The 23,716-nt window shown below is 39.4% G+C and overlaps 2 protein-coding genes across 2 annotated transcripts in view; one reads left to right on the top strand and one right to left on the bottom strand.

The window, feature by feature from the left end:
• Nucleotides 1-151: 151 nt before the first annotated feature.
• On the bottom strand, nt 152-7,701 carry LOC112568407 (serine/threonine-protein phosphatase 6 regulatory ankyrin repeat subunit C-like). Its single transcript, XM_025245707.1, has 3 exons — nt 7,596-7,701; nt 1,971-3,569; nt 152-1,929 (listed from the first exon to the last, which is right to left on the bottom strand). Exons 2-3 carry the CDS (start codon nt 3,519-3,521, stop codon nt 205-207), a joined length of 3,276 nt encoding a protein of 1,091 aa, XP_025101492.1. The 5' UTR covers nt 3,522-3,569; nt 7,596-7,701; the 3' UTR covers nt 152-204.
• A 107-nt stretch (nt 7,702-7,808) lies between these two features.
• The window catches only part of LOC112569493, a 37,798-nt gene continuing 21,890 nt past the window's right edge, over nt 7,809-23,716 (top strand). Inside the window, exon 1 of the mRNA XM_025247301.1 lies at nt 7,809-7,842. The gene's annotated coding sequence lies outside the window, so the exon portion shown is untranslated. The remainder of the gene's footprint in view (nt 7,843-23,716) is intronic.

Below are 23,716 nucleotides of genomic sequence, written 5' to 3'. Positions count from 1 at the left end.
AATGCGGAGTTTCCTGTGAGAGATTCTATATCTGAATATTCCCCATGCTCAAGAATCAGCGCAGCAAGGTTTCACTTTTTTTCTATGATGGCAAACTGCAAAGCATTTGCACCATCAGGTGATCTGTGCGTTAGGGTGTCCTTATTTGACTTTATTGCTTTCACAGCCAACTCTTTTGAAGTCCACTTATCCAGGTTTACGTCTTCAATCAGGCGATGGAGAATGAGGTAGTGCTCTTGCAGTACAACATCTATATTGTTTCTCGATGTTGAATCCCACAACTGTAATGTCACTGGGCCAGTTTCTAGCTATCACCGACAGCAATAGCGGTGACTTGCCATCAGGACATGTCATGTTGACATCAGCCCCTTTACTCACCAGGCGCTTGGTGATGTCCTTACATTTGGGAGACAAGGTCTGGGCGACTCTCGACAACAAGGTGAAGCCCTCACTGTCAGTCTCGTTGACAATCACTGGAAACTCCAAGAGCACCTCAACCATGTCCATGTTCCCATGCATCGCAGCCAGTTGTACCGGCGTGTGGCCTTCTGAGTCTCGTGCATTGACGTCAACACCAAGGGAGATCAACCGTCTTACTATTTTGTTTTGCAGGTCACCAGATGTCGTATGTTTAGCAATAGCAAGAGCATGAAGAGTAGACAGTCCATTATAATTTACTAAGCCAGGTTTTGCTCCTTTCGTCAATAATTGCTCTGTGATGTCCAAGTTGTTGTTCTTTGCTGACAAAATCAATGCTGTGTTACCATAGGGATCTAAACTGTCTATGATATTTGAGTGATCTACGATTGTGTTGCAGATATCAAGATGATTAATGTTTTGTTTAGCAAGTGCAGAAAACAGAAAGTGAAATGGTCTGTCTTGATCACTCTCTAAGCAGCAGGCTACACAGTTTCTTTCTAAAGCCATCTCGCCCCGAATCAAGTTATCTCGCTTGGCAAGAATGTGCAAGATGGTGCAGCCTTCAGGATCCGGCTCATTCAAGATAGCTCCTCTCGACATCAGCTCTAGCGCCATATCCCAATGTTCATACTTGATAGCAAGTTGCAATGGGCTGTTATTATTGCAATCTTTCTGCCCAATGGATGCACCGTTGGCTAATATTGCACTCAGCAAGCAGACTGGCCTTTTAGCAGGAGGGCCTATGTGGCATATATGACATCGTAGGCATGGCTGACTTATCAGTCTGTGTAAAACTAGCATACCTTCACTGTCAAGATTCTTAGTGCTACTTCCACACATCAACAGATGCTGGACAATCAACCAGTTGTTGCTTTTCGCAGCGAGATGCACGGCTGTGTTTCCGTATGGACACTGTTGGTCTACATCGGCTCCCTTCTCGACAAGACGGTGAACAATTGTCACTGATTTTGAAACACAGCACTGGGCCACTCTGTGAAGAACTGTGAACCCTTGACAATCCGTTCTGTTGACTTCTTCAAAATAGTCGAGCAGTGCCTCCACGACGTCGACATTTCTTTCAGCAGCTGCCTCAAGGATGAGGAAAGTGACTTGATAGTTAGTGTTAAGATACAAGGAATACCTTAAAAATGACTTTACTTCATAAAAATGTCCTTCTTTAAATGTTTTTCCTCTGCTGATAGCCATTCTGTGAAGAACGCTGAAACCCTCGCTGTCTAGCTCGTCCACGTCTCCACCATGGCGTGTCAGAATGTAATCAACGAAGCTCCATTTCTCGTGCTTGGCGGAAAGCTGCAGCATTGCAGTATAGTCTCTGCATGAAAACCGCATATTTCTTTCTGCTTCTTTCATTAAAAGACTAAAAATAGACACTGTTACTTGTGTCTCTTTTGGAGATTGAATGAGCCTCTGAAGGACATGAATACGTTCTTCATCTAGCTCCTGGTTGTGGGCTCCGTGCTGTATCAAGAAGTTGACCACGGCCCAGTTTTCATGTTTGGCCGCTACGTTTAAAATTGTGTCCCCGTGTGAAAAGTAGCATTTCTTTTATGAAGAGAGAGAGCAAGAGAAGAGAGAAATGTATTTAAATCTCTATCAAGTGATGCTTCTTCGTAACTCTCCTGGGAATGAAGATAAGAAAATACAAGGAGGTGAATAACACTGAAGCCTTCTGCATTGCAGCGCTCTGCGTCGACACCAGAATGCATTAGATGTTTGACTAATGTCCAGTTCCTTTGCATTGCAGCAATGTGCAAGACGGTGTTACCTGCTGGACACGGAATGTTGAGATCAACACCTTGCTTAGTCAGGAGGGTAAATAAGGAAGTGACATGTTGTACCTGGTCCCTCCCAGTGCCAGCCAATGTGTGCAAGACCGTGTATCCTGATCCGTCTCGCCTCCCAGTTTCTCCTCCAAGATCGAGCAGCACTTTGAATACAGTCCAGCTCTGAGAACAGACAGCCAGGTGAAGAGGTGAACTACCGTTCAAGTCTGTGTCGTTTATCTGACTCTTACATTGCTCGACAATCTTGGTAACCAGTAGGGGATCCATCTGGCCGCCAGTGAGAGCAAGTACATGCAGAACAGATCGCCAGTTATCATCCACGAGATCTGTGCTGGCGCCATGTTCGATCAACAGTTTCACAAACTCCCAGTTTTTGTTCTTCGCAGCCAAAATCATGGCCGTGTTTCCAAGACTATCACGTTTATCGAGGTCTTCACAGGATTCCACAAGTGTCTTTAATGCTTGTTGTTTCGATTCAGAACACTTTAAATGATATTCCTCCATAATCTTTGACCAAAAATCCGTACTTTGCTCCCCACCATTGCAGTCCCCTAAATGTAACGACTTCCCTACGCTTCCAATGTTCTGGCAACTAGCAGCCAGGTGCAGGGCTGTGTCTCCCTCCGAATTCTTAATGCTGACGTCGGCACCCTTCTCCAAAAGAACCGGCAGAAGAGAGTCGAACCTGTTGTCAGGACACATGACAAGTCTGTGTAGGACTGACAGACCATCCCTGTCAAGAAGGTTCAGGTCCGGCTTGGCGGCGAGGAGGTCACAGACACGTGACCACATGTTGAGTTCCGCTGCCAACTGCACTAAAGTGTTCTGTACTCTCTTGTCAGTGCTGTCCAGAATCTTCTGCTTTGCGTGTTTCCAAACACAAATGAAAACATCTGTTTGCAGGTAATAGCTTTTCCTGAGATATTCGCTCGATGCCATCAGTTCTGTAACTAAGAGCAGGTTTGTGTCATCTTCGAGTAAAATGTCACCCAACGAGAGAAAAGAAATCAGGATGTCCCACTTGTCACAGTGAGCCGCTCTAACAACAGCTTCTTCTGCGACATATTTAAGAGTGTCACTAGTAGATCGGTTTGAAAAAATATTTTTGAGAATGTTTTTGACAAGGTGCTGACTAATCCCAGTAGCAGACGCCAGTTTCTGTAAGAGGAAGGACTGTGTGACCTCAGTGGCAGTGACATCGCCATGACTAATGACATCCTTGACCAGATCCCAGTCGCCATCTTCAGCAGCTGAGCTGAGCAGAACCGTGATGCTCTGTGAAGAGTTCTGCATCATGTCATGTCACTGGTATTGAAATACCTATAGGAGTCTGTAATGTGCCGCCTGAGAAAAAAAATAAATAAATGAATAAGTAAAAAAAAAAATTATGCCAGTCGTTTAGATGCGTGCGCTTAAAGTAGTGTGTTTGTGTGTGAGTGATTAGGATGCCGGCGTTCGCTTGTATCTTTGTACTATGTGAAATTTTTGCCTTTATGTATACTAGAGTTTAATATACTGTATTAATATTTTTTATTACAAATACCATTAGCAGCATCTCCAAAAGGTATTATTCAGTATTTTATATGATTATCATTGTTTTCTAGCTCGCTATTACTAGTCTCCACTTTTTAAAAAATATAGTATATAAGGCTTGCCGTAGCTACGAAATAGCTAGCCATCCAAGAAAGTTTAATAAAAAGACTTCAGTATCTTTTTTTTTTAGAAAAGCATTCATTGTTTTAAACGCAAGCTCAATAAAAAAAATAAATTTGATATTTATATGACGTGGCATCACAGTCGAACAGACTTTACTCTTTCCCGCGATCAAAGAATAAGAGAAAAAGAAAAAGAAATACAAAAACAAAAAGCTATCTAACGATTTACAAAACGCACTTTGTTACTACTAATAATTATAGTAATAACAGGGCTTCTGATTACGCAAAAAATTGCTTACAGTACGCATTAAAAGTTCGGAGGACCCCTTCAATTTTCATCAATGGGGTCCCAGGGGACCCCTTCAAATTTGGGCGAAGAACAAATACAAAATTGGGTAAGTGTAGTGTCTGACATCGTAGACCAACCTATTGTTGTCGTCTGCTGCAAGGCGAGAGTAACTTCCCTTGCACTGAGTTTGTTTTCCCTTACCAAGAAGAGTTCTATTAAAGGCCGATATTTTCCCACCGGGGGGGGTGGGGGGGAAGTGAGTGGTATCGTCCGTGCAAGGGAAGGCAGGAGTACACGAGGTGCGGACTGCCATCGGCCAGTCGTCTTCAATTACTACCCGGACAAAAGGCGGGGTGGACATCACAGGCACTGCCGACTAGCATGGCAATAAATCGTCTCCCTCACCCAGTACTTGCGGTAGGGTCTGAGCGTTGATGCGAAACGACTTCTGCCTGAACATTCTGTCGGGGTTAGTACTGACTGTATTCTCCATAAACAAACAAAACTAGAATTTATGAAAGAGAGAAGAATGAACAGCACAAATGACACAAACATAAAAACAACTGAATTGATCGAATAATGGTCGGGTTAGATAAGCGAAGAAAGACACAGTGGGGGCGCTATGTTGCAGTCGTGAATTGTTGGCCATTTGTAAAAGTTCAAAGATTGGACTCAAACCGAGGTGTACTTTAGGTCAGTCATCAGGAGGAATGAACTGAAAATATTAAATATTGTTATCCCCTCTTATGAGTAAAGAAAGATGTAAGGAAAGACAGTATGTTCAGATAGAAGCCGGTTCGCCTCACTTTTCTTAGACCCTACATCAAGTACTAGTCGGCTGAGAAAAGCGTTTTATTGTTAAATATAGTTTGCAACTGAAACTCGTTTAATTTATTTGTACAGTTTCAAACACCTTCGATCCCCCTTCATCTCATGATTTACGTAACATTCAGAATCCACTGAATGTCACTGAGCTGAGGGCGTCACGTCTTGCCGAGGTTCGCTTTTCTACCTTGCACCAGTTTTTTTTTTTTTATCCCAACTTTGATACTTTTAGCAACGTGCCACCTCTCGTTGGTGTTTCTTACACCTCTAGTTCTCACTAACTTATTAATTGCCAGGTTACGGTCGAGAACTTCCTCTTGAATGATGGCATCTGAGGCATTCATACTTTCATACATCCTCTCCCATCCACCACCAGGTGCAGCTTATTTAACTTATTTCAAAGATGTCGTTGACAGCGTGGTTAAATTAATTGCCTTAGAAACGGAAAGAAAGTGAGCACCCCAAGTACAATGAGCATAAGCTCATCACAGATGCTTGCACAGACATCATAACACAGAAATCTCACCGTTTCTGACTAGACATTACAGTGCTTGGTGTGCCTGAAAGGCAGTTGAACAAAGTATGTTGATTTGTTGAATTTTTTCTACATTGTAAAGGGACCCCTTAGAGTTAGCCTGGGACCCCTTAGAAATCTGAGGAAGGGGTCCCTGGGACCCCAAAGAATTTAGCCTTAGCAGAAGCCCTGAGTAATATGTGACACTTCACGGCCAAATGAGTCTTAAGGAGCAGTTCTGTGCTAGAGGCCCCGAAAGGTGACAGGAGTCAATTTTGTGCAGTTTGACTTTTCTTTAAAAATGGATTTCTTGGTTATTAAACTATCAGGAAAATACACTGCTATGTTAAAATAAATGTTAGAAGTTGACTAAAAATAATTGTATTGTACCCTACTGCGGTCCGTACTGATTTCTGCAGAAAACTGACGAAATCCAAACGCTGTTTCGATATTGTTTTCCTGTCATAACCCAATCGTGTTATACCTTGCCAGAAATCACACAGTCTTTATGTTTAACTTCTTTAAAGAACGATTCAAGTATTAGCCAATCAAAAGATTTGTCAGCAAAAGTAAACAAATATGGTTTTCGCGTCTGTCATAACAGACGACGCTGTTGACGAAATGTTGTCAGGGGCCAGCTCAATAGTTATGTGTGCATGACCATATGAACGGGTTTATCGTTTGGACTGTAACCTTTGGCAGGGAAACGGTTGATAACATTTGATTCGTGAGCATGGTATCCATGTACATCATTTTCTACAGGCTCAATCATTCGATCACTCAATCAATCGGAGGAATGAAGGGTGAACGGACAGACAAAGGGTTGACTGCCGTCAGCCAGCAAACTGAGGACGGAGTGCCGTCAACCACTTGCATGTCACCAGACCTGTGTTGGAGTGTCGGCAGACTGTAAGCCAGGCCCCGAGATTCTAGTCGTGTATTGTCCCTTCGTGTGCGTGTTTTGTGTCGACTGAGGAGTGATTGGCTTCGTTGCTCGCGTCGCGTAGAAGTTTGTCTGTGTGACTGCGAGTGTGTTAGTGAGAAAGTCCCGCTACGTCCGATCGCGTTACGCGACAGTATGTCCAAAATGTTATCAAAGACCTAGTTTGCCCTATTCCATAAAGTGTGTGGAACATTGTGTGGTCTTGCTAAATAAAGGGGAACGTGTTTATTAATTGCAAAGTAAACAAGGTGAATTGCATGAGCAAACACAATATTTGGCATTAAAAGTGTGCTTCTAGATCAGAACTTAATTTGATGTTGCCCGCCAGTTCTTAAACTCTAATGATATGTCAAAGAAAGTTTTTCTTATATTTCTTCTCATTGGTGACACACTAGTCGATAATTTGTTTAGTTTTTTTTTATTTTAATTTCTTTTGTTTTAAAGTGTACAATTTGATTAGAATGCAGTAACAGTTTTATTCCATTTCCGTTTATTTTACTAATAGGGTAAGGCACTAAAAACTGGCAAATGTTCATTGCTGTGTACTTTTTGTAACCTGAAATGGTGTAGTATGCTGTATTTTATCATGATGCTAAATTCAGTACAATTGGAACAATTAGAAATACCCGTTGCTAAGGAAAAGCCTTGTGGAATTGAAGAACATATTTGAACCGCTTTTCTAAAAATGTCCGCCACCATACTGTCACACTTCAAACGTTTATAACTCACTCAATGCAAGGACTAGATTAACTACTTTTTATATCAAAAGAATGTTCAGAACCTGTACCTTTTAAAAATATGCGAATTGGCAAATATCAAATTTCCGACTTAAGACTCATTTCGTCGTGGAGGGTCATATATTCTTTCATCAGTTGATGACACGAAGACAAACTCCGCCATAGTTTGCGCAATGCCGTGTATTATTATCAGCAGTTTCGTCTACGAGGTAAGGAGGATAATCTGCATACCCATATTTCTCAAAAATGTATGACTATCTTTAGAAACTTATTTTTTTAGCCAATGATTGAGTCGTCGTAGAAAATAAAAATACGTTATCTCGAACCTGAGGATAATAGTGTCTAATAAACATCTATTTTTAACTGCAAAACATCTTAAACAAAATCTTGTAATGTGAGTTACTTACCAGCTAGTGGGGACCTCGCAACCAGACCGGGTGTTTGTTACAGACACGTATATATCTGGACCAAAGTGGAATTTCCACTTCCTTGTTTGCTGAAAATAAAAGCAAGTTGATATGTCTTTGTAGGCATTTAAGTTTAAAGTTTCGTGATACAGCTTTTACACAGTGATGATGTACATCATGAACTTCAGACGGTAGAATCTCTGAAGCTGCACGAAGTTCATACTTGTTTACTCCGAAGTCAACACAGGTAAGTGTGTCTCTCCATTAACTAGTTTTTCGTAAAAGGATTTGGAGATTCAGTACTAAAAATAGCTGTGTACGAGGACTGTGCCAATGAATTAGTTAATCGGGAAACCCCGAACTCTGACGTAGAATAAGTCTTTGAAGAAACATGAAGGAGACTTATAACGCGCAAAATCCGAATCCTTGGGAAACGCTCAATGCGCCGAAATGTCACAGAAAAGTACATCAATAAAACATTAGCAGCTGCAGAAAACCAAAAGGAAAGTTAGAATCAAACGATCGGACGGCTAAAAAAGGACCACAGTTGTGAGCGAATGATCTGCTGCTACAAAGCGCATGACCACTACTCACAACACAGGACCACAAATCAGAAAAAGGAAAAAAAGGTGTTTGCATGGGCGAAAATGAAAAGTTAGATCATCAGGTGCTTGGCCCTGCAGTACAGTCGGCAGTCCTCTTGACGAGTGCTGAGCTACATGCACTGTGGTCGTATCTCTGTGACCTGTAGATAGCTGATCAATACAGGCCACACTGTCAAACTGCACGATGACCTCCTCTGATGATTGTGATCAACACCTACAAGCCGCATGATGTAAGTGTCTTTGTGTTGCATTCTGCGAACTGACTGATCTACAGGCTGGATGTCGATCTCTCTCGCGTGCTTCACTCACTGTCACAGTGAACTTGAGTTGTAGTAAATAAAGTGAAGCGACGATCCCCTTTGTCATTGTATAATAGGAGAAGATTCCTTCATAGTCTTAAGATGTTCTCAGTATATGCTCAAAATGTTACCGATGTCATCGATCCTTGTTATCTGGAGTCGTCGCCGTTAGATCTACAGTGATCGCCCTTAGTAACCACAAATAACCACAAAACTACAAATAGTTTGCACTTCTTTCTCGTGGAACGGCTGAGACTCACAGCTGCCAGTGTTAGTATCAGCTGCGCAAAGGACTGTTAGTGTCCGCCATAGAAGCAAACTCCGAGAAAAGCTCTTGTATCGGAAATATCGTGTGGCAACAGCCTGTCCTCAGTGTTCACAGAACAGGAAAACATGGTCTTGTTATCTGCACAATGGTGGGGAGGTGATGTCGATGGAAATGCTGACTTGCTGGTGTACAATCAACAGTTTAGCAAGTCGTCTGCCCTGGGCCCGTACTGGATCTCAACGGCCCTGAGTTCAGATCTACAGCTTGGAAAGCCATAGTGTCGTCATAGTGTCGTCATAGTGTCGTCATACAGTAGCAACGCAGAATAGACCAATGATGAAATCACAAACCAGAGGAAAACTGCATGAAAATTTTGAAAGCAAAGGACTGACTTGTGTGATCTTCAAGATCTTCAGAAAAAAACCGTTATGCAGAGAAGACCAGAAGGCGACGGAAAATCCGAAATCGCAGAAGAAACCAAAGTCAAATAGTCTTGCACAGCAAGGACGAAACGAGGTCCGGGTGCTTTTGCTCTTTTTAAGGCAGCGGATAGATTCTAGTATTTCCGAGTGGGAAATTTCCTCTTATAAGTTTGAATTTACGCTAAAGTGTAATCATATCCCACAGTTCCCCATTTTTGTGATCAAGCAATGAAATTTTAACCTCTATGTCAAAGTCAATATCACATGATGTTTGTGCTATATTTAGGAGGTCTCTAAAGTAATCATCCCATGATTTTTGGGGCTACTTTATTCTAATCACTATGAGCACTGCAAGTGTGTGCTTCTGTATAAATACATGTCTGCCCGTGCGTGCGTGCATGTGTATGTGTGGAAGGGGAATCCGGGTGCTTGCATACGTGCTTGTGTACTGGAAATCAGCGAGGTCTTGTACCCTCTTCAATCCACGATTCTCCAGCCGATCGATCTCTCTCAAATACTTTTTACCGAAAACGTGCCACTTGTAAAGGACCGACATTTCCCAAGCCGCTGGGTCTCAAGACTTCAAGGACAGACGGGGGAATCTCGCTGTCACGTACCGGCCTCTACAATGACTAAGAGGAAAGAGGACTGTCTTATCACTAGCATGACCAGTGCGGTAAGACGACTGTCTAATCATTAAAGCTGATAGTAAGAAAAAATATGTTGTGTAATTAATTAACCCACTCGTAAGAAAACTGTCTAATTACACCAACACGATTTTAAAATAACTTTACATGATATTTTTAAGTTTTCTTTAAGTTCTGTACTCGACACTTGTCTGTACTTTACATGTAATTAGGGCATTATACACTCTCTGGGTTCAGGTCTGCAGAAGCAGGAAATATATGATTTTGAACTTTATCGTTGTCAATGGCATCGAAAATGCAAGGTGAAAATAAAAAAGGTGAATCGCAATCATTTGTCTTTTGTGATTTGAAAAAATGTCTTTGATGGCTGCTATAGACAAACAACTTATCTCCAAACATATACATACATATGTTGTCACTACATTCCTGTTCATCTGTTTATGTGTTGTAATAAGACAAACGCACATTAAGTTGCAGATGCACGAAATATCTCTATTTTTTCACAAACACACACTCATACGCACACATACACACACAGCTCGTGGAGACACCGCAGAAACAATTGAAATAAACCTTCAAGCCTCTTTATTCCACGTTTCCTAAAGCTCAGTCAGTACATAGGGAGAAGTGTGGTTGCTACCAGTAGACGAAGCGCTGAAAAAGTGCAGGTACAGACAAAATTATTAGTGAAATGTAAAAAAATTCAAATGAGGTTACTTTTGACTTTTTGCTAAAACTGTTCAACATTTTATTCGAGAAAGGCACTTTCCCATGCGAATGGCACACATCTATCATAGTACCAATACATAAAAAAAAGAAACATAAACGAACCAGAACATTATAGAGTGGCACTAACTAGTGTTATTAGTAAAATTTACACAGATATATTGAATAAGAGATTGTCAAGATAGTCAGAAACAGAAGAAAAGCTTCTAGAAGAGCAGGCAGGCTTTAGAAGAGCTTATAGTACAATTGACCATATCTTTACTTTTTTTGCTTATCCTAAGCGCTGATTGCCCGCGAATAAAATTTCGACCGGTATTTTTAAAGTTGATATCTATTAATTTACATCGTACACAATTATCTGTGATACTCCATCTTAAAGAGCATTTTCAAAACATTTACGTGGTGTAAATTTTTAAAACTACAAGTTTTATTTACTGGCAGTAAAAACAAATGGATGATTGTAACTGTATGCCACAGGGAATTCACTAATCGGAAAGAAAGTCAATTATTAGAAATTTACAAAATAAAATTATTTACACGGTATAAAAAAACATAAAGTACCAAAGAAACAAATGTTTTTAGAATATACATTAAAATATAAATATTATTTTCTTTTTTCTTCCTATTGTCTGTATTTGTGTCTGTATTTGAGTTCAAATCCATGTTGTATTGAGTAACCCGTAAACGACATTGATTTGGAACTGCGCGGGGTGGGTCAACTATGATCAATTTCAATTTCATATCTATTGTTTAGTAGTGCCACAAAATCAAATAAAGTCGTAGTATAGCGTTGATATAATACTAGAGGTGCTGAACCTGTTTAAAAAAATCTGTAGTTGTTTCTAACATGTAAAAAACTAAAATACAAATGCAAAAAAAAAATAATTCACTGGATTGTGTAAGTTTAAGACATAATGCTGAACCCTACTCCACTGATGACGATATAAAATACATTATTTTCTACTTTATAACTGTATTATTTGTTAATATTACACTGACCACGGATCCTTGTCAGGAGAGTTCACCTGTAAGCCCATGCTACGCCTGCCTGTTTGTTAAATGTTTACCAAGACTGTAAAGAATAACATATATATTAACTGATATATTAGCTAAAGCTAATGGTAACAGTTAAAAAAGGTTTCTAGTACTTACACATGATACTTAAAGGACATACCACTTTTGTTCTAAATCACGCACACACACACTCTTTCTCGCTCGAACGCGCACGCACGCAAGCGGACACACACACACACACAGTCGATGGCTCGCGCGCTTTCTCCAATCGTTCTCCTCTCTCTCTCTCTCGCATGCGCATGTACACACATATACTACCCCTCTTTCTCTTGAATGTTCACGCACACACATAGAAATAAATAAATAATAACCGAGAGATAAAGAATGACGTGCAGTATTAAGCAAATAACGGAAATTACCTCCTTAATTGTTTGTTGTTTGTGGTGCAATTTACTGAGCTATGTGAATTATAAGTTGTTGTTTTTTTAAATCTATTACTTTAATTTTATTCTACATGTACAACATAAAAAAGTTAAGGTATTCTCTCGCTCTCTTTCTCTTAACTCGTTCTCTATTCTCTCTCTCGCGAACGCATATATCTGTGCACACGCACACACTCTGTCATTTGCCATTAACAATATTAAAAATGAAGTTAATAACTTCCAAATTTGGTGTAGTCAAATTAAACTCCGATGTTGAATTGATCCCTACTCGACCCTCCAACTTATAATAAGGATGTGCGTGTAGACCATGAAAATTACAAAACGTCTGCTTGTACAGTGATCATCATGAAATCATAGTGGGACACAAAATAAACTAACTGGTAAAATTCACTGAGCCAGACCAACAGTCAGTGTGATCTGTAATTAAAGATTGTTATAATTAGTTCTTTGTGTAAATCGTGTAAAATAAAATGAAAAAATGTCATGTAGTATTTTAAGAGAATAGAAAATATGTGATTGTTACGTTTTGTGGAGGGTGCGTTACGTATGTATGCGAACGTGTATAACACACACTGTCGGTACAGAAAATAATGTGAAAATGATGCGGGAAGAGTATGTTTTTATATGGCAATTAGTCTTTTTAATTTTCTTTCTAATTTATACACATTCCATCTGCGTGATTTTGTTCTCAAATGCAAAAGAAATATTGATAGAGTCACATGACTGAAAATATAATTTGTAGTAAGTATATATATTCGTTATCACAGACTGTCTTTAGAAAGTTTCCACAAGTTGGCGTCGAGTGGGAGCAACAGGATGTGGCCTCTCGTCTTTCTGCTCTGCTTCATTCAAGGTTTTGGTGTTCAAGGTAACAGTGGTTGTAATGTACATTAAGAATACACAAAAACACTTACAGTACACAAGCAGAAATATTTCTGTCAGGAAAAAAATTGGGGGGGGGGGTGAGTGAAAAACAGAAAAAAAAAGATAATGAATGTTAGACTCATTTTTAATTGATTTTGTTTTTGGGTGGAAGTTTATTGTGTATACATTGAAGATACCTGATGCGGCTACACACTCCAATGTCTATGTCATCCTCTATGTTAGGAGGGGAACGTCTGAAGCTATACGCTTGAACAGTAAATGGAACGATATGGAAGAAACGAATTTTAACATATTTGTTGGTGTGTTTTATTTCTTTAGGAGACCAATGGACGATTAAAACTTATACAACGGACAAAAAGAACGCGGGAACAGACACCGATATATTTATTACTCTCCATGGAAGTCGCGGATCTTCTGCAGAAATGCAATTAGACAATGATGCCGACAACTTTGAAAGAAGTAGGTTAGATACCTTCACTGTTACAACGGACGACATTGGTGAAGTGTGCTCAGTGACCGTCAGGGCTGCCTATAGTTTCTTTACCCATCATCCCGCATGGCATCTCAATAAGGTAAAAATAGAACTGTAGTGTTTGGTTTCTAAACTAAGTGACTTCTATTTACGATGCTTTTGTCAATAAGACACCAAGATATAAATGATAATTAATTTATTAATTATGTGATCCATACGTTGCGATACAAACATCCCAGACAGCACAAAAGGTTGGACCAATGTGGTTCCAGCGCTTGTAGGTACTGACCATCTTGGCCACTGAGAGCTAGCCTCAAGCCAGGATGGAAACGATACAGCGGCCAGTAAGAAACTCCCGCTACATGGCTGTCACCATGGTAACACGCCGTCTGCAGGTAGCCGATGATTGCTCGCAGTTGCCATGCTTGACTGCCATATGTATATATGTCGGCACACTATTCCACAAATCTGAGCTTCCAGTACGATGATAATATATACATATAAATATATATGTCTAAGACTGCGCCCTAGAGCTTTCATTTCTTAAATTTAATATATTTAACAAGAAAGTCCCCCAAGGAATTTGCAGTTAAAGACTACTTTGCCTAAAGCTAATAACAGCAGGCAGACAATATTTCCAATGGCACCTGACACACCGACTGTTATCTTACCTGGTTATCACTTTAGTAATACTACATCCTTTAGGATAAAGACAAGTAAGTTCAATGTTTTGTATTAGCCTTTACGAGATAATTTCTTAGTATTCATTCGCAAAATGCGTATTTCATGCAATGTTGTCATGTTTGTCCTCTTTTGCAAATTTAAAACTCAATGATACAGAAAAGAGAATTCTCAACGTGTCTAAAGACATTAAATGACTTATTGCTTATGATTTCTAAGGGCGATTACAGATTTGTCGTTAAGCTCGTATCTCCCATACATAAACCACGTTTTTCTGCTTTTCTGTTGTTCACAGATTGTGGTTCAGGGACCTAATACACACCGCACTTTTTATTGTGACTGTTGGTTTCATTGGATTTTTAAACTTCAAAGGAATCTCCTATCTGAAGACCAATGCCCCAGGCCGACGAAATAAGTATATCCTACTTACCTATCTGAATATATCAGAAACATATAATGTTAATACTCTTTGTTTTAAATCAGAAAAGTTGTTGCTATGTGTGTTTGAAACTTGGTATATTTAACATCTTGTAGAAGAGTGTAGATGTTATCTAAAACATTCAACAATCCGGTAGCAAATGCACAACTTGACTAACAGTGATTTTTTTTTTTTTGCATAAAAGTAATGTCATGAGGTTTTTAACACAATTTGTAATTAACATCAGTCTACATTTACATTTATACACCGTCCGACAATGACTGTTATCAGGTAATCCGACGTGGGTGCAGACTGAATCCGACACGGACCAACCAGCATAAAGGTATTAAAGCATCATTGAGACACATATCTAAATTTATTTAGAAATAATCAGGCCTTTAATTCTTGCTGCAATTTAATTATATGCATTGACTTTTTTGCATTACAAAACCATAAAATATATGCATACATAATACAATACATAATATAATGTTAATATATAATATAGCCTACAATGTATAATACAGTCTACAATATATCAAAATATGCAACGTGCAGAATAATAATTTCATTGGGCAGACATATTGACATGAATCTGATATTGTTAGTTTGAATATTCAAAGTCAATAACAGACATTTGAAAGTAATGTAAACACTCTACAAACTTAGTAAGTGTACTTTTAACAACTATTTTTTGTGTAAAAAAAAATAAAGACGACTTAATTAATACTTTATGGTATTCATTGTAAAAACATTTTAGAACTTGCAGATATTGGTATTTACATCTGATTTTCAAAGGACTTAAAGCTATTTATTTGTTCAATGTTTATCCTTTTATTTAATGTTCTTTCTTTTTTCTTTTTAGGAAACTTACATTGTGTGTGCACAGTTTATTCACCTGATGGAACACATTGGTCATCGGCTAAATGGAATTCTAAGAAATATCTGTCAATGTCTACTGTCACCTTTGACTGTGTCATGGCACACAACCCTGCTAATGTTTTGCTTACTCTTGAAAATCTGTAGAATATTGCAACAAAAGTGAACAAAATTATGACAGTGCATCGGACATCCCTTAAGGCACTGCAATGTGGCGATAAAAGCATATTTAATTTGAGTCAATAATTGTAAGGTGTTTTACCCCACAAGCAATTCTAAAGCAACACATTCTACAAAAAGAAAAAGTGTGCAACAAACATAATGTTCAATTTTTCGAAAAAACGTGTTCTACAGATTTTGAACTTTATCGTTGTCAATGGCATCGAAAATGCAAGGTGAAAATAAAAAAGGTGAATCGCAATCATTTGTCTTTTGTGATTTGACAAAATATTTCTTTGGTAGATGCTTATAGACAAAATCTTATCTCCAACACGTACACACATATGTTGTCACACTACATTCCTGTTCATCTCTTATGTTTTGTAATAAGACAAACACACACAAGCTCAAGGAGACACCGCAGAAATAATTGAAATAACCTTAAAACCTCTTTTATTTCCCCGTTCTTCCTAAAGTCAATCAGGTACATAGGGGAAAGTGTGGTTGCTACCAGTAGAAGAAGTGCAGTTACAGACAAAAATTATTAGTGAAATGCTAAAAAAACTTCAATGAAGCTACTCTTGACTTTTTGTTTAAACTGTTCAACATTTTATTCGAGAAAGGCAACTTTCCCATGCGGGGGAATGGCACAAATCTATCATAGTACCAATAAAAACAAAAGAAAAACCACATAAAAAAAGAAACATAACCTATTCTTTTCCTGGAGCCAGAACATTATAGAGTGGGCACTAACTAGTGTTATTAGTAAAACGAAAATTACAGCCAGATATATTGAATAAGAGATTGTCAAGCATGGGCGGAAACAGAAGCAAAAAAGCTTCTAGGAGAGCAGGCAGGCTTTAGAAGAGCTTATAGTACCATTGACCATATCTTTACTTTGTTTTGCTTATCTCAAGTCTGATTGCCCGCGCCAAATGAACAATTTCGCCAACCGGGTATTTTTAAAGTTGATATCTCTTTAACTTACACGTACACAACAGTTAATCATGTGATACTCCATCTTAAAGAGCATTTTTCAAGACAATATCCACGTGGGTGTACCCATTTTTAAAAACATACAAGTTTTCAATACTCACACTGGCAGTAAAAAACAATGGAATGATTGTAACTGTATTGCCACATGGGTATTTTTTTTTCAACTAATCGGGAAAGAAAGTCAATTGAGAACATTTACGAGAAAATAAAATTATTGCACGATATAAAAAACATTATGCCACGCAACAAGAACACAATTGCTTTTAGAATATAAATTAGAATATAAAAATAATCTAATTTTCTTTTTTCTTCTTATAGTCCACGTAAGTTCAATACCATGTTGAATTGAGTAACCCGTAAACGAGCAATTGAATATTGCACTTTGCCACATCAACCACTTCCTGCGCGGGGCCCCTGAGGTCAACTAATATGATCAATTTCAATGTCATATCTATTGTTAAAAGTAGTGACACCAAGAGAGGATCGCCAGTTAAGTAAAGAACATCGAACGTGGTTAGGAGGGGAGATTAGAGCCCTAATGCTAAACATCTGCACACATCAGCTCTTGGTCTCAAAAATATTATTTCTTTTTCTTTTAACTTGAGATTCCTTTTCTTATATATTTTTTTTAACAAACCGCGCTGTGAACAGAAAATAATAATCCATCTAAATTTATGTAGTGCAGCCTTTTCACAATTTCACATTAAGTGGGATATAATATGACAACTTGACAAACATAATCAAGAGAACAAGCAGAAGGTTAAACAACAAGACTGACTGCGCAAAAAGAAAAACACACATAGGAAATACAAATTGGAATCAGGTTCTAAAACAAGAACTCACGAGTTGCGAGATGAAGACGGACATAAGAAAGTAGCAGTGAACGGATAAAGCTAAGCGGGGAGGAATGCTGTTACAAAAGACTGTAGAATTCTGTTTTGTGGGACCCTGTGGATGGACATCGTGTTCGTGGTCTGACGAGAGAAAAGTCTGTCGAAGTCTGTCCTGTATCAAGTTCTCGAGTTATCTGTCGCTAACCAGTGATCCGGGTTTCTATGGCTACCTTTATCTCTAAAGTCTCGTATATTTCGCGGGTGATAATTTCTTGTAGAATCTGACCTCTCATGCATAAGGTAACCAGAATCATCCCATACCCAGGTCGCGGCAAGCGTAGGGGGGACCGTCCGGCAACAGCAGCAACAGACAGTAAATTTCTCACCCGGTCTTAACGACAAGCAGAGGTAAAGAGCAGTCTGGTCATCATCGCGTTCAAGGCCATTTCCTTTGATGTTGGGTGACCCAGAATTTTAAATCCTCGGATGACCACGACGACGGCCTCCAATTCGAGGGTTCCTGTCGGTTGATCACTGGAAAAACAAAAGGTGTTGTGGCGGGTGACGCTGACCGAACCAGGCGAGCTTGCGCAACCGCTGCCCCACTGCTGCCTTTGGAGTAAAGGGGGCTCGCAAATTCATGTGGGCCCATACATTCATAGTTAATTTTTGAGAGCCATGGTTAACGCCGAAGCTTCCGCTAGCCTATGAATACCAATTTGGTCGTTGGCGCCTAAACTACTTCAAGCTAAAGGAAACATTTAGGGTGCTACAAGGTCCAACGATCAAACGACTTCCTTTGACCGCAAACATTCTGTTTTCTAAACTTGCCATGAGCACACTTGCATAATTCATCAGGCTTCTCCGTATCAATTACACTGCTTCCTCGTGCACGTTCTAAAATATCCCTGTCGTATTCTACAACTTTACCATTTTTGTTCAAACGTCCTTGTCGCTTCATGCACTCTCCTTATCGAGCTACTTGTCCGCCATAAGTGTCAACCGAAGAGCCACTCCTGCACCCTCGTCAACCACTCGTAAAGGAGTGTGAAAACTCGAAAATGACCTAAAAAAAAGCGCCTGCGCGCAAGTGTGCGGCCAGAGCCCATAGACGTTTATAGCCTATGACAGATCCCACTCGATTAGCGGCTGATAAAATGGTGGAAAGCGTTGCACAATCTACCGCAGTGACCGTGCGTGGAAGAGTAGGGTACGCCAGTACAGGCAATATTTCCCCGTCGCTGTGTTTCGGGTATCTACGATGCATCATGAAATCCTAGTCAACTTGCATAATATCGAAGAAGGGTCCTTATTAGTAAATAGCAGTCTTTTCTAAATATAACATATATTTCTTTTTCCCATCGTTTTGTGTCGATCGAACTTTTCCGTCTTTGTCTTGGTCTTTGCTTTGCAAGGGTTCATTAAGAAGGTTTAGATATCGTCGATTCCTCCTCCGGCTGAGTGAAAATTTCCTAAGTTTGGCCAGAGAACCAGCAGACGTTAGAACCCATTTTAATTTTCCAAGAATGCTTGGTCATAGAAAACAGAGCGAAGTGAACAAGGGTGATGCAAAGATGGAGTAATAATTCTATTGCGGCCTCCCATATCCTAGCCTTACCAAGTCCCATGGAGAAATAAATTTGCCTAACCCGTACGACAAACCAAGTTTAAAATAATCACTGGACTCAACTGGACATACACCATATAATGTCATTAGTCCACATTGCTTAAATTTGTATCACTGCATCTTTATTACATGGATCGAGTGCGCCCGAAGAATAATATTCCATGACTTGCCTACATGTTATTGATAAATGCGACCTCATCATGCCACATCTGTTTATCTATTAAATGCTTTGGCTGGTATTGTGGTGGGCAATCTTAATTGAGCAGCCAACAGAGCCATATAGCAATCTTTGACACCGGTTCCATTATATTTAAAGTTTGAGTCATCCTTTAACACATAATGCAGTTTGTGCATTTATTCATGAAACAGAAATTGATTAATGAAAGTGACCTTGATTACCATGGCGTTATTTCCACTTTCTGTCACGTGAACCAATTCATTCCGACATCGACACCAATCAAAATTCAATACTACATAATGGTCGAAAAATAATAATTGAACACACCTTTTATGCTTCCTTTTAAGCATTATCAAATACTCTAGACAGGCAATCAGAATACAAAACAGGAGGAGAAAGAATACCCCACAAACACATTAAATCAATTACTTTAATCCGTAAAACTGAATTGAAGACTACACAAATTAAGAGGTGGCTATGAAATGATAGTCAGTCAGTAATGACAAATAAAAGCTCATCCCCAAGAAAATGAAGAAAAATAAAAACATTTTACACGGATCCATTGTTAAAGAAAGAAACAACAAAAGACAAAAGAAAATTCATTATGACATTTCAAAGTGTTAGCAATGCAGAGCCAATTTAACATAACAAAATCAACATTGTTTAACCCAATCACAATCATCAATTTAAAACAGTTCTTAATGTTCAGTCAACAGTCTTAAATGTAACACTAAGGTAAACCTCATCAGTGAATGAAAGCGATAGACAAATATATTGTATCATTGCCACTAAAAATATAGATCATTATCATTTGGCAAATATAATATCATCTTGCATAAGTTACAATTCAAATTAGCTTTAATAAACATAACTCAATTTCATCTCTTTAAGAAACAACCCTAAGTCGGTTGAGATTCTCCTTGACAGATATACTCAACAAATCTATAACCTCTTAGAATGAAACAAGGTCACTTTTCCCTCCATAACTTAAAGCCTAGCTTCACTGGTAAGGTAGGATTTTAACGAGTACACAAATATATCAATGTCACCCGTCTTCCACCCCAGGGATGCAAAGGATCTTAATTTAATGCAAATGGCATCAAGTAGCGTATACAAAATGCACCGAAAGTATAACGTTTGAGATAATCATCCTTATAATCCTTCCTTTACCGGCATATGGGTAGAATAACAAGATCTTTAGCCACAATTTATTGAAGAATCTTTAACTAAAGCATTCACTTTCGCAAGCGTTGAACTATCAGCCTCGTAAAGAAGCTTTTGCTCTGTTCTTTTATTTTTTGCTAGTGAACAGACTGAAAAAATTTAGATAAATCGAACAACATAGCCCAAAAGTGACACAATACAAGTGCATTAATAACCGTTCTATTCGTCAAACACGCACACTTCGAATTTAAACACAAACCTGTACTGCCAAATACAAAGCGTATGCAATGTGTCTGCGTTACGTCGATTGTGTTGTAGTCACATGATGGGCAGCTACTTTTATTATTTGTAGTCGGTAACACTACAAGCTACAATTTCCAAAAAGTAACCAGCTACTTTTGGCTACTTTAAAAGCGTGATGTTATACAAGTTAGCTGTAGCCAGGTGGCTGAGCAACATACACAAACATCAAACACTACACAAAACACTGATTATTGCTAACACAAGAACTGGTTTTTCTATACATTGAACCTTTTTCGATCTGAGACCACCAAAAACTCCATATCAAACAGACCAAATGGCAAAGGTGGTAAAAACAACCTTTTGACTTAGTGGCTGATAATTTGTGAATACTGTTAAACAACACGGAACTTTCAGTCCCTTCATGGAATTTGGAACTTGACCAGGAACTTCTGGCCTCGAAGTTGCTGTCCTGTCACACTAGTGCGCAGCTTTGTCATGATCAGTCCCCTGCCTAGACTGAACTATCCTCAACCGCAGCACTACTTGGCAAGACGGGTTGACTGCTTTATCAAAAATATTTGTTTGATCGTGGGCATTTTTGTCCAGTTCGTGACAATTTAAGGTAAGGCTCGAAAATTGATGGGTACGTCCATCTTCCGTTTTTTCAAGGAAACAAAATACCTGGCCAATAGCTTCCGCCACAATGGACGCACACAGTACTTGCGGTTTTACTGAGCGTGCGCCACACGTGGTGTCTGGCTGTCAAACAACCGAGCAGTGGAGCAGTGGCTGTTCGTCGTCATTTGCTGACTAAGCTCCTTGACGTTTTGTTTTTTTCCCAGGTTTAAAGAGAACAGTCTATGAATTTATAAAGATAATGAACGTGGCACAGTATCTGAGTATTTGACACAAGCACAACAATTCAGTTATTTTTATTACGCATTTACTGCATAGCTTCAGACGTTTCCCCTTCTAACACAGAGGCATAATCATCGATTCAGCTTCTAGAAATATATAACAAACAAACATTTCATTGCAACCATTAATTTTGATTAATATATTTCTCAGATCCGGTTGATTGGATATTATTACTTTTTTCCAAGCCGTATTAGACTATTATCAATATTTCATGAATTTGCATTAATAATGAGAACACCAAAATCGTACAGATAGGTCTGTGTAAGATATAAGAAACAGGTAAAGGAGGACAAATATAAAAAAGCGATATGTATATGCCGCATAAAAGTTACAAAACTATACTCTTCATAAAATCATTTTCACAAATTAAATGAACTTACTCAAGGGGTTCGCAAGTGCCCAATCAGACAAAACCTGGCAATTGCGGAGTAATAAAAAAAAGATACCCAGGTGGCAGCAAAGACCCAGAGCTCGGATCACCAAATCAAAAATTACTTTGCATTAATATTTGCGTTAGTGCATCGAAGAGCAGGCGAAAAGACAGATATGATGTGGCCTAAAACAGCAAATGAGTAGACCAACAAATTTACTGCACGACGTCAGCTTAAGATCTCAAAATATCAGTTCCTTTTTGCTCCTTTTATTCTATACTTTTATGTCAATGCATTTCCAGCAGTTGTCCCATAATCACCAATTGGTGCAAACCGTTCCTGCGAGTCAATACAAATAAAACAAATGGAAACGGCAATGTGTATAGCTTACGTTAAGAAGCTGTAATGCTCAACTTATCAATATTAAATATGTTCTTAGTATAGGGATGTCACTGATATTTATAACACACAGTGTCAGCCTACCATACTCTCTCCACCACCTACTCATGACCTTTTTACCAGAACGTCCTTACTACCGCTATTCACGAGGCCCTGTCTGTTAACGTAACAACCTTTACACGACACAACATAGAGTCGTCGAGCTCAATTATAAATTCAATATAAAACCCAAGTTTTAACCCTAGTCATACAACTAAATAAATCCACATAAGGGATCACCACATACGGATATTAACACAGAAACAATATGAAATCCACAAAGGTATAGCAATGAGTCCGCGTGTCGCCGTATTGAGTGTTTGTAGTCCTGTGTCACCGTTGTGCTACCGTAACTCGTTGCGGGACTGGGTCGGTAGGTGTGTGCGCGCGGGATGTAGGGTGACTCCACACGGAGCACCAGTGCATCTCAGCGGCCCTAAAGTAGACCCTAAATCTGTCCAGCGAGCACCAATGAGTCACCTGGACCACAACGCGCTCTGTGCACCTGATCTGCGCGTCTCATTTGTTCGCAGCCAATGCAACCTCTCCACTGGTCCTCCTTCTTTTCTCGGGCAACCTCCCGGCACATTGCAAGACACCTCACCCCCACATTGTGCGCTTAACCTCACCCCCGTCCCTTTTTTAACCTAATACTTCTCACTTGCTGTGCGCGCTCGGTGGCCTTTTGCATCTCTCCTTCCTAGCATTTTTCCGAGCTACTTTTCTATACCCTGTATTGTATTTACCCTCCCTCTCTTAAACATTCTATTAGTTTTCGATTTGTTGAGATGTGCTCGCGTTAACATATAGTAAGATTGTTTATGAGAGCGTTAGGATCATGTGAATTGTTCGCTTCCCTATGTGAAAAAGTTCTAACATTTTGTATGCTGGCTCTAAAATTAGTTCCTTCCGGCATTACAGCCTCGAGCAATTTTTGTCCTCTATTGCGCATATCTATGGGTCTTCGCCGTCTCCAGAACTGAAGATTCGAAATTGAGGGTAATGCAAACGTTGAGAAACCAAGTCTAAAACAGGTGTCAATCAAGTTAACCAAATACTACACACTGCATTTGAGAGCGGTGTTGCGAGTGAGTGCAATCCACGAGTGAAGTCAGAGCACAGCGGCCGACCCGAGAAATGTAAACCATGTGAAATAGAGACCTCTCAACAAACAAAATTTATACCTGAGCAGCTCGTATTCGGTACATGACGCCGCGTGCACTGAGCCTACTCGGAATTGCCTTCTCTTGTTGAGGTTCCCATACCTTTCCGCGACAACGCTACAACACCCATAGCGAATCGTACAGGGGTTTCAGGCCAACCCGGAACGGGACGGTATATCTCCAGCACAGCACTACACCCTTTACTGATCAATAATCTGTGATAATTACAGCAATCTAATGATAACACCTTTGAACCACAACAGACGCAGATT

This window comes from Pomacea canaliculata, linkage group LG7, assembly GCF_003073045.1.
Source record: "Pomacea canaliculata isolate SZHN2017 linkage group LG7, ASM307304v1, whole genome shotgun sequence".
Lineage (NCBI taxonomy): Eukaryota > Metazoa > Mollusca > Gastropoda > Architaenioglossa > Ampullariidae > Pomacea > Pomacea canaliculata.
Note: the sequence above shows the minus strand (reverse complement) of the source record. Positions and strands in the feature narration are given on the sequence as shown.